Genomic DNA, 15,676 nt, shown 5'->3' with positions numbered 1-15,676 from the left:
GATGTTATAGCTCAATAGCAGAAGTGTTATGCTTCACAGGTGCTGCTACATGCTGTGAAGCTTTAAAATATAAAAGTAATTGTTTTAATTGGGAATTGATAGTTCTTACACTTAAGCTTAGTTTTGTATTCGTATATATTTTGTTGATTTCCTAGACAGATGTGAAGACCATGAAAATGCATAATAACTTAGTAGTGGATTGAGGGGTTGCACTGGTTTCAATGGAAAGCACCATTTGAAATGATGTGCATGCCTCAAATCTATTTACGATTCGGGTAGGTGGTACAAATCACTAAGAGATTTAACTAATGGAGGTTTCTATTGGTCAAACTTCATATATTTACCTTGAAATTGCTCAAAACATGTGTTAAGCGCCTCTAAAAGTATTTACTATTTTAATTAGCACAATTGCTATTTCGGTTCAAAGCTTTCTGCAAAGGCTAGATTCAACTTTGAAACAATGTTGTGGGGTGATTTTATTGACTATCATTGCTGCTATAGATTATATTTGAGTAGTTAACATTCAGCCTAACAACTCCAGCTGGATTAGTCACTGCAAACTTCCTGAACCTGAAACCCCTCTGAAAATTTCGAGATCCGTCACTGCAACCATTCTTATATACATGTATGTATACTGATTTGAACTAGTGAAGGCATATGGAAGCGTTGATCTTTTGTACTGGTACAGACTGTATCCCACCATTAGGATCTAATAAAAAGATTGATCTTGAATGTCTTCTTGACTTCCCAACAATATTACCAACTGCATCTACCTGTTTGTTAATTCTGAAGATACATATCTACATGCTACAATGATGCAATGAAAAGATGGAGATGGGGTTGAAAGGTGGTAGCTACAGCTAAACACATCGCTATCAAGTAGGTGTACATGGATGTGTTGTGGTAGGAAAATATTAACACTGCATATATATTACATACATGACCTATTGACCTCGTAAAGGGTGGCCAGTGAGATAATAGAGATGATTATAGACTATAGGATATGCATCAAATTTTGAGAGAAAAAACCTTTTTCTGTTCTATATCTGAAGGTATGTAGTGCTAACTTCAGAGCATGCCATGCATTATATATATGCACATAACACCGGTTTAATTGATAAATGCTTGTATATACAACAAACATACACCAGTTAGATCCTTGTCATTGAGCTACTTTGTTTAGCATGATGTATCTAATATATAGCACGCTGTGGTCAGCAACATGATATGTGGATCATGACTTCTGAATCAAATCTAGTACTGTATAATTATCATTAACTATATAGTATAGTAACTGTAATTGTAATGGATAGAGGCATAGCTTGTACATTCAAATCAAGCTATACACAATTTACCCACTTATATCATGTATAGGGATGTTCCGATGGGCTTTCCAGGGGTTTCAGGAAACTGTAATTTTCAATAGCAAGCAAAGCCCAGGCCAGTGTGTTACTGTTAATTTTCTTGGCAACCGCACAAATCAACGCAGGTACATCAAAATGTATTATTGCTATTACAGTGGAGGATCTGGAGGAGCACAGTCCCACCTCCTCCCCCAAACAAAAATATATGGTTACACAAGTTCGAGATATACTCTAATAGAAAAGTCACCACATTAAAACCCTCTACAGTTGCAGCACCTTCATCTGACGTGGTACTACCTCCTGAGGGTTACTAGTCCTGCCCCCGGTGGATTTTTCTGCACTAGACTCAAGTGCCTGAGTGGTGTGCAGACATCCCTGTGCTGGCTCACTTGGTGGCAATAGCTGTATTTTGTACAGCTGCATGAGGCTTTAATTTGCTTTTGTGTGTGCATGTGGTGTGTGTATGTGTAGTGTGTGTGAGAGAGAGAGATCATCAGGCATAATATTTAGGTCAGTTCAGTAGCTAGACTACAAGTAGACCATAATATGTAGCATCCAGAGTACAGGACTTATGTCTTCATCAATGCATGGAGCACCTGGATCTACTTAGACTGCTTTGCAGTGGAAACTATCTTTGAAAAATAAAATTCTAGGCATGCCCCTGATGCTTTATAATTATTATAGTGTCTGTCCAGCAGATATTTGCATGCACTGGTCATGATTTACACTGTAGGGAGAGTTGTCATCAATCACTAGCTGATTGGGTAGCACTGGTGACCCGTTTTGCAGTAAACAGAACCCGAGCAGCAACTTTTCAAATAGGTATAGCTTGACCGAAACAGAAATATAATATCTAGATACACAATAGTGTAGGGCTTGATCACAAATGACTTCAAAATTGTGTCCTCTCTTTGATGTGATGGTGTATAGAAAATGACAAAAACTTCTCTAATTTATATCATAAATTGTTAACCGTTTGATACAAAAGTAATACGATAAACATATCTTCTCTAAGCCTAGCACTGATACTTCACATGATGCATGGTAACTTCAAATGAAATACAGTCAATCATGATAAGACAAGTCAAGATCATTCTAGTAGCTCAGCGTTGTATGATCTCCACTTTGTACTTGCGCATGACATGACCCCATAATGTTGCAAACTATGAATGCAGCATACTTATGTAGTTTAACTAATACCTCCTGTACGAGATGTATTCACGTACAAGGAAACTGTATAAATCCATTAATATTATACCTTCATAAGTCATTATGCATGCTTAAATGATATTTTTATTATTGACCACATATAGACCCTACATATACAGTGTATAGGATTTAATAATGCATCCTAGTCATACTAATTGATTTTCTCATGCTGAAGCAGAGCTGGCTTAGTAGATAATGCATAATTTAGAGTATGAAAAAGCTTCTCTTAATAGAAAATGACACTGTGCAGAGATTACTATATAGATTTCATTGTTGAGTGCCGCTTTGGTGTCATCCAATTACTGGCTGTATCTTTCACTGTGCCATATTTCTTCATTTTCATGTCTTGTGCATGATTATTCCTGTAGATATATAAAAATAAATTATTATACATTCCATGTAGAATGTATTGCATGCACGTTTTTGAATCTCTCACTGTTGAACAGTTTTTAGTTAGCTAAATTACATGATTTATTGCTGTAACTATTGATTTTTGTAACTTACTCCAGGCTGATCCCCATGGACATAACTATCATGATTCTGTCTGTCCAGTAATATTGAAATAAATAAACCATAAGGTATATTATTTATAATTCTGTGTATTGCTAATAGCTACATATATTTGTTTGCAATGTATATGTTTCATTTATTTTCAATCAGCAGGAGTCTCCAGGGCAAGGGCGCGGTGGAGCAGGCCAAAGAGTGAGGAGGCCAGGCCAGTTGAAAGTTGAAAACAAAAAAAAAAGGTCATTACCTGCTGACGATAGCTGCTCTCCACCAATTATATTTCCTTATTTATAACTACACATATACGTAGCAAAGTAGCTTGCTACACTGCTGTCCTATTAGAGTATCTCAATATTTTCTTGTAAACAGTGTCCCATCAGTAAAAGTGGGGGGAGGGGGGGGGGGGGGGGGGGGGGCATGGCCCCCCTGGCCCCGTCTCCACTGCCTATGCTCCAGGGGTATAATGCTGATGTGCAATTACAATCAAATACAGTTAATAATTATTACATGATTTGTGCTAATTTTTTTTTGTTAAAATAATTCTACACAGTCAGTTTCAATAGTATCATCACTCAGTCTATTCCATTTGGGTACAGTTCTTGGAAGGAAGGAGTACTTATTACACTGTTCAAAATGAAGAGTAACCACCATTCTAAAGAGTTCCCAGTGTAGGGAGGATTTAACTCCCCTGGAGAGTAACCAACACTCTGAAGAGAATAACAATTACTCTGAAGAGTAAGTGACACCACCTTCAGAGCATGTGTTACACCTTCAGAGTGATGGTTACTCTCCAAGGGTGCTAATCCTCCCTATTATGGGAACTCTTTAATTGTGGTTATTCTTCATTTTAACAGTGTATATAAGTCGATTCTGGGCCGGTAAGGTACAAGTTTAAATTCGTTTGAAAAGCGGGTCCTCTATACAGACGATCTTATTGGTACATTGTGCAATATTTTGTACAGTAAAGAAGGACTAGCTAGCTCAGTATGTAGAAATTTATAAAATACCTGCTAGTTATGTGTAGATAACTAGACTGTATCCAAAGTACATATTATATTATATTATATACATCATTAAGCATGCGCCCAAACAACTAATTAAGTCGATTCAGGCATGCAATCATGCATGAGCGCAGGCGCACATGCGCTCCTTGTCATGTACTATAAATATACTCTAATAGAACATTCATAATTTTACTATTAGCTATAGTTATGATAACGATTATTATATGTGATATCGATAATGCTCATACTTGTAGAAACGATTTTTTTCAGTGCCACGTCACGAATAGGATATCATTGTGACATCTCAGGAGGTGGGATCTGGAAAATATACATATCGGAGTTCGTATATGCATATCCGAACTTAGTTATACATATCCTAGTCGGATATGCATATCCGAACTTAGATATACATATCCCAGTTGGATATGCATATCCGAACTTAGATATGCATATCCGAGTTAGATATGCGTATCCTAGTTCGGATATATATATCCGAGTTCGTATATGTATATCCGAGTTCGTATATGTATATCCGAGTTCGCATATATATATCCGAGTTCGTATATACATATCAGAAGTGTAAAATATGAGAGAGAACAGGAAAGGTAATTTTGTCTCAAACGGCGCCTCATAGGTCCTCAGTACAGCACAGAGAGCTTACAAAACATATGGCTACTTAGTTCATTGTTAAGAGTTGTTCAGTCTCTTTTAGTTTACAAATAGCACACAAGTACTTAGACTCATCATGGCTTCCTTTGAAAATTAACAGCTTAAAAGTGATGATGCAATAAACCACTGAGTAGCAGTGAATATAGGATGAATTCCCTACATGGACTGAGGTTTAAGTAATTAGTCAAATGTTGGAACCACTAGTATCACGCTCCTTGCGCTTGCTTATAAGCTCCTGATAATAATAAAGTTTAAATAAAAAATAAAATTTAACACTTCGTTCTCTGACGTCATTCCGTTAATTGTTATCTGTAACCTGTTGAATCTGACATGGCGCTTTTGTCACTTCATGGTCAATTTGAAGAAGATGATGTGGTGAGCTTACACGAAGATGTTATTGACTTTGAGTATGAAATAACCGAAAACGAAGATTTGGAAGGTAGTTTAGCGTACAGTATCGGATACCAATCGCCAGTTCACGTTTCTCTACACCCAACCTCAACGTACGCGACAATCGCAACGCAAAGCATAAAAGCGGAAGATGAAAAACTTGAAGGAGAATACGTATCAGTGGAGAATTTCCCATTTTCTAATCTGTCCTTACTGCGATGTTGTCAACGAGACAAGAGAACGTACTATAAGAACATCTATATGTTGTCGATAGTATTTCTGCTACTGATCGGTGCTCATTATGGCCTGGTTGGTATACAGAGCACTATTAATTCCAGAGAAGGTCTTGTAACACTGGCCGTTTTAAATTCACTGTTTGTCGCCTCAATAACAATTGCTCCAGCCGTGATTTGGTTGCTTGGAATAAGAAATGCATTGTTGTTAGCCTGTGTACTACAGGTTGCGTATGTAACAACAAACTACTTGTTTGATTATGCTACCTTGGTACCAGGTGCTGTTATTGGTGGTTTCTCCCTGGGCATTGTTTGGGTGACAGCAAACCTTTACGTCAGTATCACTGCTACCAGTCTTGCCTCCACTATTAACGTCAAGCCAACTGTTGTCATTGGAAAATTTGGTGGAATATTTTACATGTTTATTGCTCTTAGTTTGATGATTGGCAACATCATCTCTTCTATATTTTTTGTCATTAGAGACGAGGGAAACTGTAATGTGGTTGGGAATACAACTGTTATGCAGAATAATAGTATTGTCTGTTCCTGTCAGATTGGAGGTGGACTTGATGATGCCACGAGATATATTCTGGTCAGCATTTACAGTATGTTTGATTTGTTGGCAATCATTGTGCTACTGTTGGGTGTTGGGAACCTTCCCAGGTTGGTCACTGATAATGGGGAGTTACGCACTAGAGTGGTACGATACTTAAAGCATTCCGTGCTGGCAATAGTTCAAGTGCACCTCCGAACCAGAGTAACCTGGCTGATACCTCTGTTTATGTTGGAGGGACTGGAAGCTAGTTACTACTTGGGCACTTTCACTTCAGTGAGTTGGCCATAAGACAGTATCAGTACATACATATCCTAAACCAGGTACTCAAATATTGGTAAGAGTAATAATATATTTAGTCAGTTTGCAGATACTTCTGCATGTGAGTATTTTATGCTGCAAGTGATATGGTCTTGCACCAAAAAGCTAGGGTCTGGCATGTGAGACTATACTGGGCTTATATAGGCATTGTTCTCAAAGTGCTGTTTAGTGCTGTGGCTATTTGTTTATTTGATTTTTGTACCTTTTAGTATTTTGTAGCACGGTGCTATGGACTGAGATATGTTGGGTTTGCAGTGGCAGTGTGGGCATTTGGTAGTGCAATTAGCAGCTTCACTGCAGGCAGAGTGGTGAAATATGTGAAGAGATTCACCTTGTTCATCCTGTCCACCAGCCTTGCAGTGTTCTTATGTCTATTCCTGATCTTCTTTAAAAGAGTGGAAAGTTTTTACCTGATCTACTTTGTCTCCCTTGGGTTTGGAATATCCGATGGAACTATAAAGACTGCCACATCTTGTAAGTGAATATATTAGTGTGTGATTGGGTTTACTTAGTGCAGTGTGGTGTGGCATTATACTGAGCTAAATTTCTGACTCAAAATAACATTGACAGTAAAATAATTGTGCTATCCATTAACTCCCACTATTGTGTGTCTATTAGTTTAATACATTTTACCTGCTAAGAATGTACCTGCCAAATGGGGTTCATAGGGTCAGTGACTACCAGACTGTAGACTGTGTACTGTATTGCTCTAAATCACTAGACTACTCTCACAGGTCTTATTGGTGGACGGTTCCCCAAGACAAAGACTGCTGCCTACAGTACCCTCAGGTTATGGGTTGGTGTGGGACTAACATTACACTTTGTACTTGGTATCGTCCTAAACCATGAAATACTACTGTGGATTATAGTGGTGACAGCAGTGGTCAGTTTACCATTATATGCACTGGTGGATCGCAATGCTAGATGTATCTGCATCTAACACCTCGCCTGTATGTATTGTGTGGTTCAATTTTTTTTGTACGAGATGCTATTTTTACAAGCAGAATATGCTAAACAGAACTTTCATATGCTTAGCATTCATCATTTGTATATTTCTGTCCTTATCTGTATTTGACACTATTTATAAACAGATCTATACAAGCATTCATCACTTAATTGCAAGTTGTATATCAATGTGTGGTTCATATTTTTAAATATCATATTTACAAGTGATTATGCAAGCACTTGCTATACCTGTGCCAACAGAGCCATGGAAAATAATACAGGAGTAATATAGCATGACATGTCATGATTTTTTCAGCTTGGATGAAAGTAGTTCATGTAGGGTGAGTTGTTTAGTCTTTTTAAAGCACACTGTTCTCTTTGGGGTATGTAAAGTGTTTGTGATAGAGTTCAAAGGAACTTGTTTCTTCCTTGACTCGCTGTTTGAATCACTATTGCAATTGGTGGGGGAACTACTGCTGTGTGGAGAGGTCTGTTTTTGACTGCTTGTAGCAATTTTCTTCTGGTCCTGTTGACAATTCCCTACTGGACTACTAGCACTAGTTTGTTGGTGACAATTGCTTGGTGATGGTGTTGCAGACACAGGAGTATGTGGACGAATTCTTAAATATCCTGAACACAAAATTATTACACACAAGCAGGACTGTATTTGAAGTACCTTTTACGCCACAGTATTCAGACATTGCAATGACTTTATCCGAGCTGTTACCAGTCCGCCTAAAGTGTCACACACACACTTATATGCTAACATGCATACTATAGACTACTTAGTGCTTATATCAAGAAAAACATTTTACTCACCAGACCCAGGTGTCATGGTTATCAGAACATGTCACAATCTGGATACAAAGAAAGTAGTGGGATAGTAGTACACATGGTTACTCTAGTAGTACACATGGTTACTCTAGTAGTACACATGGTTACATGTGATACCATATACTCACCTTACTTAGGTCAGAGGGACACCATGCCACTCCAGTGACCTCCCCAGCCTGACCTTTCAACATCACCATTGGCTGGATACAGTAATCCTCGTCCTCTCTGTTATTGATCTGTGTGATATAGACAATATGGCTAGCAGTTGTGTTGAAGTTCAGAGAACACTGAAACATGCCACAACCTTTAATGATAAGCACAAACTCGTATTCAAAAATCAAAATCATGAAACTAGACATTAAGGTGATGATGTGCATACAAAATATGCATATATATCCAAGAGATTGTGGGGTCATTTACGATTTACGGTACAAACAAAATTGGCTTTGAGTTACCCACACCTGAAAAATTACTATATTGTTTATGCCGAACTCTACTAACGTCTTGTGATTAGCAAATGTCATAATTACATATCACACACCTCCCATATCACTCCACCTGGAGAAAAGAAATCGGCAATGGTAGAACCTGATAGGAGGTATCTGCCAGAATGGAACCATGTAAAGTATAAGTCACAAAACTTCTACATACGTACTGAGACAGGCCACACACACACAAATCTTCACTCACTTATCATCTGGACTAAGGGTTAACTTGATATAATATGAAGACACAGTGTGGCCACCATATTTGCTCACTGGATGCTTATAAAAGTTTACACAGTCAAACGCGTACACCCTACAACACATAAGTCACAAACCAAACACTACAGGTCCCATTACACTCACGTGCCATCCTTACAAGAGGCATACAACTGTGTGTAGTGAGTGTCTAATACCATTGAAGTGATCCCTGTAAGTACACAAAAAATTTGGAATTTTCAACTAGAGTAGGGACCATAGCACATCAATAAAAAGTACTGAAACAAGTGCATGATATTAAATCACAGTAAAACAATAAGAAGCGCTATATTAACTTTTTTTTGTAAAATAAAATTATTATGACTGGTTAACCCATGCATAGTGCATTAAAATAAAGAAATGGTGCTGCACACCCCAACTATCAATTATTGCCAGAAAAGTGAAGTAACCATTACACTTCGTTGTCAGCTATGTTCAGCCCGTTACACAGCATTACGAATCAAGAACTGTTTGAAAAGCACCTCTGCAATCAAAGTATCCACTACGAAAAATACGGACGATTTCTGTTATGAAGGGAAGCTACCGCCAAATTGACACCTTTCGTTGTCCGCAAAGATGAATGGGACACAAAGGAGGACACTGGTAAGTCCATGAAGAATGCATTGTACATACTGCGGTATGCAAAAGGCATGTGTCTGGCTGAAGCGACGTTGAATAGTGAAATATCAAGCCCATAGCCTTAGCTGTTATTGAGTTATGCTTGTTTGAAGGCATCAGTCAGTCAGTCAGTAGAAAAAAAATTTTTTTTTTAAAATTTCATAGCAGTGTTTCGGATCGATCTGAGGGCTTAGTTATACCAGTAGCCTTGTGAATATATGTGCATGCATAATTGCTCATCAAATGCTAAGATAGGTAGGTAGATAGATAGGTACACACACATTTTTACAAAAATTTCAGTAAACCAGGCACATGACATCAGCCAGCTGTGGATGCACATTTGGTAAATCTGCCTGCCAAGTTACAGAGCACTTAGAAAGTGATGCTATGGGCATTATAATCGATTGGTTATGGCAGACTTATTACTTAGTTAAACAATGTATTTGTATGTTCTATTAGAGTACTAGTATAAATGTAAAATTATAAATTTAAAAATGAAGTAGGGATCCAAGCAATAAAAAGTAGTGAAACAAGAGATGAACGGTGGTAGCTATTACAGCATAGCCTGGTGGGAAATCCCTACTTTGGCATGGTATAGCAATTGTTTTGTGTTCAATGCCAAAGTAGGGATTTCCCACCAAGCTATGCTGTAATAACTACCATCGCTCATCTCTTGTTTCACTACATTTTATCGTTTGGATCCCTACTTCATTTTTAAATTTTTAATACTACTAGTTTGTTTAGTTTTTTGGCATACAGCTAGCTATAAACATGTGACCGTTCTATTAGGGTGACTGCTGTATTAGAGTATCTCGAGTCAGCCTGCAAAGATGTGCGCTTGCCCAAAAGGGGGCATAGTCATCATGGTTTCGATTGTTTATTAGAGTATCTCAAGTCAGCCTTCCAACTTGAAGGTGTGTGGTCACTGCATAAAAGGGGTGTGTCATCGTGGTTTCAATCGATATATTGATGTATAGAATAAAAAATGTCTTGTGACCTATCGTGAAAGCATAGATAATATAGCAGGGGTATATTATCTATGGTGAAAGCTATCTAGTACCGATACCTCAGTACAGTAGCGTGTAGTCTAAGTGCCGTAAATAATCTTGTGGCATCTATTATGCTGCTTAGAGAAAGTGTTGATACGGAAAATTAACACCTCGATATGGTTTTGTTAGATGAAGACAAACAGCCTGATTGAAGATGAAAGAAAAGACAAGGCGCAGAGGGCACACACTCACCCAAAAGGCACATCCCACCGGTGAGTTTGTTGTGGCATAAAATGGTGGCCGTGCACTGCTTCGTTTGGCCTCTAGGCTTGCGACTGTGGTCAGTCTAAAATTAAAGTTTTGGTTTTTTTAAAAAAAAATCTATATCCGGCCATCTGTAAGTGTTTTGTTGTATTTAATGCTGTTTTATGTATTATATGGACTAGTACTATTCCGTAAAGGTGATTTTCGTCTCGTAAGATATCTCTAGGATGCTTTTTAAAGGTGGCATTTTGGGTGGCGCATGAAAATTTCACTACTTAAATGGTACGACTGTACCATTTGATATCATGAACTCACCTAGTTTCTTAGGTGCCTCAAATATATGACATGGCTTATGAAATGAACGCTTATCCCACACTTTGATAGTGCTGTAAAGTAAAAATGAAGTACACCAAATATTGCAAAACCCACAAATTATTTGCCGTACCCGTTAATGCCAGCAGATAACACTCCATGTTCTCCAAGAAATCGCACTGCAGTCACTGTCTGTTTCTGTCCTGCTTCACTAGAACTGTGTCTTCTAAAGTTTGACCTCACGGCTCTACTTGGTGACTGGCAGTGAGCAGTATGAAGTGGAGAGTGATGGGTCCCTTAAAACAAGAGAAAGACTGTCAACAACATACCAATTTTCAATAACAGTTGTTATATTTAAACTGAAGCATGTCACAAGTTTCAGATATATGCCTAAGTATACAAATGTTTTCACATACTTATTCAAACCCACAATCACAACTCACCTCTATTATTGTATCTGGTATCCCATACTATCACAAGACCATCCCTCCCTCCAGACACCATGATTGCTGATAAATAAAGTAAGGATGGTAAACAGGTCAACACTTACAGTTATGGACTCACCGGGCTCCTCTCTGTGGACATCGATGGACTTGACACTTGCATCATGACCTAGCAATGTTGACCGCTCCTTGCATGTACAACTGACATCCCATAATTTCAGTGTGTTGTCAGCAGATGCAGTCACCTGTAACATATAAAGCTAAGAATAAATGTGCATGCATGTTAATTTTAAATATACACATTTTTTTCACCCATTGGTTTTGAAGTGAACAAGTTGGAATAGGATTAACAATCTCTAAAAAAGCAATTACAAGAATAGTACTAGTTGGCAAATGAAGCATGGAAATAAATGCCAATATACTGAAACTAAAAACTCTTAACTAAATGCATACGCTTGACATTCCCACAATATGGCTTTCCAAAAACACAACTCTTGTGTTTAACCATAGATATTATATACTACGTACCTGGGATTGTGTACTGACTTCATTAACACTTATCAACACTGCCAATCCGCGTTGTACTTCAATGTACGGTCTTCTGCTAGTAATCGTAAACGTTTCCCGTAAAACTGGCCACCTCCTGGTGATTTTACTAATACGAAAGATCTAACCTCTTCAACATTACGTAAACAGTGAAAGGATACACTCGAACACTTCTCAATAGACTGAATTACAGGAAAATGCTTGAAATACAGCATAAGCATCGTGCGAGTGATTTTACAAGCCTCAAACTTGCCACCATATTTCATCGAATAACGACTCAAAAAAACCATGCTACAATCATCATGCCTATCTTAAACCTTTCGTCTGTGTCCACTCAATCAGCAGCATCATAGTAAGTGACATATTTAGCCATTTAACAAAAGCTGAGATCCCCAAAGACTTTCCAACAACCCTAAGTGGATACCATGATTTTACCACTCAGCGTGTGCCGATTTTCTGGCTTTGACACTTAGCCAATCAGGATCGGTTCTCTAGCCATTGTAAATGTAGGGGGTAGCAGATATGATGCTGTTGAGCTCCAGTACTATTACGCCTAGTACAGCACTTGCGCGGTACACTACAAAGGAAAAGTGTTAACAAGTACAATGATGATCGTTCCTTTGAAAACTGGCGGTACGCAATCCCGGGTACGTAGTATATACTATCTATGGTTTAACAAACTGGCAATCTGTTTTTTATTTTTTTTCCATCTTGTCTTTAATAGTTGCGTTTTGCTCACCAATTCAGATCCACACCTGTTCCAGCAGATTTCATGTATGGCATTGTGGTGGGCCATAAATTCTGTTACAAGAACACATTATTCCACAGCTAGGCTACAATTGCAGTCATGGTACCTTCTACAGTAGAATATTTGGCTCTCCTCCTGGTGTCCATCAGCGACACACAACCTTGCTCATCAGCTGTGGCCAACAAGTGACCGCCCAGACCTTCTTTACTGAATTGACAATCTAACACTGGTACTGAATCCTATTTAGAGAGCATCTTGGAATACGGCATAAACAATCTTGCCTGACCTCATGGTTAAAAGTATCGCGTACCATGGCAATAACTTCGTCCTCTACGTGACAAGTGAACGTTTCGAAGTGATTGCAAACGGCCTTGCGTACCAGTTCAGCATTCAGAGGGACTGGAAAAAGCAGCAATCGTGTGAAAAAGCAACATAATAAAAAAACACCAACACTGTACACTGACTACTCACCATGCAACTGATTCTGAATTGGACAGTGGATACCAAAGCGACGTTTTAGAGAAGCGCTGACATTGAGTGCTTCCATTCTCCCGCCAAGAGTTTCAAGTGCGCGCAAATGATGCGTATAATCACGTGCACCATGACATCCGGTACAAAGCCACTGACATGTGCGGAATGTAAACACCAGTGATGGATTAATTAACCGCGTCACCGCAACTTGTATCGACATCTGGTAAATCATCGCCTTTGGTTAGTAGCTCAGAACATCGCTGGTGACAAAAGAGATTGTAAACGAGAGCAACTATGAGCGACGACTTCGAAAAGCAAGCAGATGATCTCCTGCGCGAGTTGGGGATGAGTGCATCTGGTTCCAGTGCCCCTCCACCACCGCCGCCGCCACCACCTCCCACTGGTCCACAAGGACCACCAAAGCCGGCCAAGGCCGTCACTGTCAACATTCCCGGTAAACAAAGTTCGCCAAAGACTGTTACTGTCAATAAAGATGCCTCCGCGACTTCTGCTGATTTTGACGAAGCCAGAAAGGAAATCAATGCCATGTTTGATTCAGTTTTAGACGTAGCTGCCAAAAAACCGAGCAGGGTTCCTCCCGCTAAAGCACCCAAGCCACAGAGACCTGCCCAAACCTTCGAAGTGACAGCTAAAAAAGTTGCTGCACCACCTCAAAGGAACAGCCCACCGCCTACGCAAGTTAGCACATTTTCGGTGTCAATCAGACCGAAGAAACTGGATAAGACTAAACTAGAGAGATTCGAGCGACTAATGGGAGGAGGGGCGGTACAAGATGGTGTTCCAGTCAGGAAGCAACAGCAACCAACACAACAGCAACAGCCAAAGCAGCAACAACAGCAGACCCCAATTTACGACAAGTTAGCTACTAAACAACCAACTCAACCTCCTGCACCTCCCCCTGCTGCTCCAATAGAAATAACAACGACTAGAGAACAGTCACCTCCAGCACCTGTTGCTCTTGTTGCGTTTGGTCCTGGTCTTGAATCATTTGAAGTAAACTCTGCTGGTACATTTCAAGTTAGTTGTCCACACGATACCAAGGAACATGATTTGGAGTTTCAGGTCAAAGGTCCTACTGGTACCAAGCCTGTCAAGATAGTAGACCTTGGTAATGGACAATTCTCTGCTTCTTATACACCTTCCATGGCTGGTGAGTACACAGTCTCCTTGAAGGTAAAGGGAGAGCCAGTACCTGGTAGTCCATTCTCTGTTAATGTTCAATATGCTTCCTTTACTGATCAATGCATTGCTGAAGGACCTGGCTTAATATCTGCAGTAACTGGCCAGCCAGCTACTTTTAAAGTATTCTTCAGGGAAGACGCAATTGCTGCTAGATTAAATGTACAAGTTCTCGGAGCCTCCAAAGCTGAACCAATTGAAGTTGAAGAAATTCCAGATGAGAATGGATTTAATGTTTTCTATCATCCTAGAGCACCTGGAGACTACAGTGTTCGAGTTCTCTGGGGTGATGCACATGTTAAAGGAAGTCCCTTTAATGTTCCAATTACTGGTGAGAACATTAATGACCCCAAGCGTGTCCACGTCCATGGTGCTGGCCTGAACGGAGGAGAAGTCAATGAATGGCTGAAGTTTTTCGTCACTCCTGGAATAGCTGCTGGTCCTGGGCCACTCAAGATGCAAATGTCTGGTCCAAACAAGCCACAGATGGTAGTGGATGATCCAACAGAAGAAGGATTTCCCTGTATATTCAAAGTCACCTTTCCTGGAGAATATTTACTGTATATATTCTGGGGAGAAGAGGAGATACTTGATAGTCCATTCACTATTAACATTACTGGTGAACCTCCAGCTGTCGATGTTACTAAATGTATTGCTAGTGGCTCTGGTATATCAACTGGTACAGTAGGAGAAAAGGCTGTATTCAGTGTGAAAGTCAATGAAGGGGCCGGCCCTGGTCCCCTGGCTGTACAAGTTTCAGGACCTCACCCGCCACAGCCCATAGAACTGGCCAACAAAGAGGATAACGTCATGGAAGTTTCATACAATCCAGTAGCCCCTGGTGAATACCAAGTGTTTGTTACATGGGGTGAACAGAACATACCCGGCAGCCCATTCCAGGTAACTGTTGTTGGAGTGGCACAACGTGATGCTTCAAAGGTCATTGCAGAAGGCGACCCACTAGAATCTGGTCTCAAATGTAACCATCCTGGTTTCCTAACAGTTAGAGCCCTTGAAGGAGCAGGCCCTGGACCACTGAGAGCTAAACTAGAGGGACCAGAAAAAGGAGAAATGACTCTGACTAGAAATGCAGACAATAGCATGCTTGTGTCAGTAACATGCAGTGTACCCGGAGAATACAAACTTGGTCTGAGCTGGGGGGATACTGATGAAGCAGCTAACATTTGTGGAAGTCCTTTCACTCTAAAAGTTCAGTAAGACTGTGACCAGAAATTAAATTGTAGTAGTCATTAATTTTGTAGATATCAATTGTTGTAGTATTTTTGCATGAAAAACATGATGTATTACGTAATATG

At 39.5% G+C, this 15,676-nt stretch overlaps 3 protein-coding genes across 3 annotated transcripts; 2 read left to right on the top strand and 1 right to left on the bottom strand.

Annotated features, from left to right (window-relative positions):
• The first annotated feature begins 5,041 nt into the window (after window positions 1-5,041).
• LOC136242896 (protein unc-93 homolog A-like) lies at window positions 5,042-7,431 on the top strand. The gene is made up of 3 exons (XM_066034394.1): window positions 5,042-6,205; window positions 6,460-6,724; window positions 6,985-7,431. Exons 1-3 carry the CDS (start codon window positions 5,084-5,086, stop codon window positions 7,188-7,190), a joined length of 1,593 nt encoding a protein of 530 aa, XP_065890466.1. The 5' UTR covers window positions 5,042-5,083; the 3' UTR covers window positions 7,191-7,431.
• LOC136242891 (denticleless protein homolog) lies at window positions 7,374-13,473 on the bottom strand. The gene is made up of 15 exons (XM_066034389.1): window positions 13,161-13,473; window positions 12,976-13,088; window positions 12,796-12,928; window positions 12,681-12,742; window positions 11,517-11,640; window positions 11,396-11,461; window positions 11,086-11,248; window positions 10,956-11,026; window positions 8,878-8,941; window positions 8,720-8,827; window positions 8,571-8,631; window positions 8,158-8,265; window positions 8,015-8,052; window positions 7,872-7,930; window positions 7,374-7,825 (listed from the first exon to the last, which is right to left on the bottom strand). The coding sequence occupies exons 1-15, from the start codon at window positions 13,390-13,392 to the stop codon at window positions 7,497-7,499; spliced, it is 1,731 nt and encodes a 576-aa protein (XP_065890461.1). The 5' UTR covers window positions 13,393-13,473; the 3' UTR covers window positions 7,374-7,496.
• On the top strand, window positions 13,358-15,676 carry LOC136242869 (filamin-B-like). The gene has a single exon (XM_066034363.1). The coding sequence runs from the start codon at window positions 13,455-13,457 to the stop codon at window positions 15,576-15,578; it is 2,124 nt and encodes a 707-aa protein (XP_065890435.1). The 5' UTR covers window positions 13,358-13,454; the 3' UTR covers window positions 15,579-15,676.

This window comes from Dysidea avara, chromosome 13 (genome assembly GCF_963678975.1).
Source record: "Dysidea avara chromosome 13, odDysAvar1.4, whole genome shotgun sequence".
NCBI classification, from domain to species: domain Eukaryota; kingdom Metazoa; phylum Porifera; class Demospongiae; order Dictyoceratida; family Dysideidae; genus Dysidea; species Dysidea avara.
The sequence above is the reverse complement of the archived record's forward strand: the minus strand, read 5'-3'. Positions and strand labels throughout refer to the sequence as shown.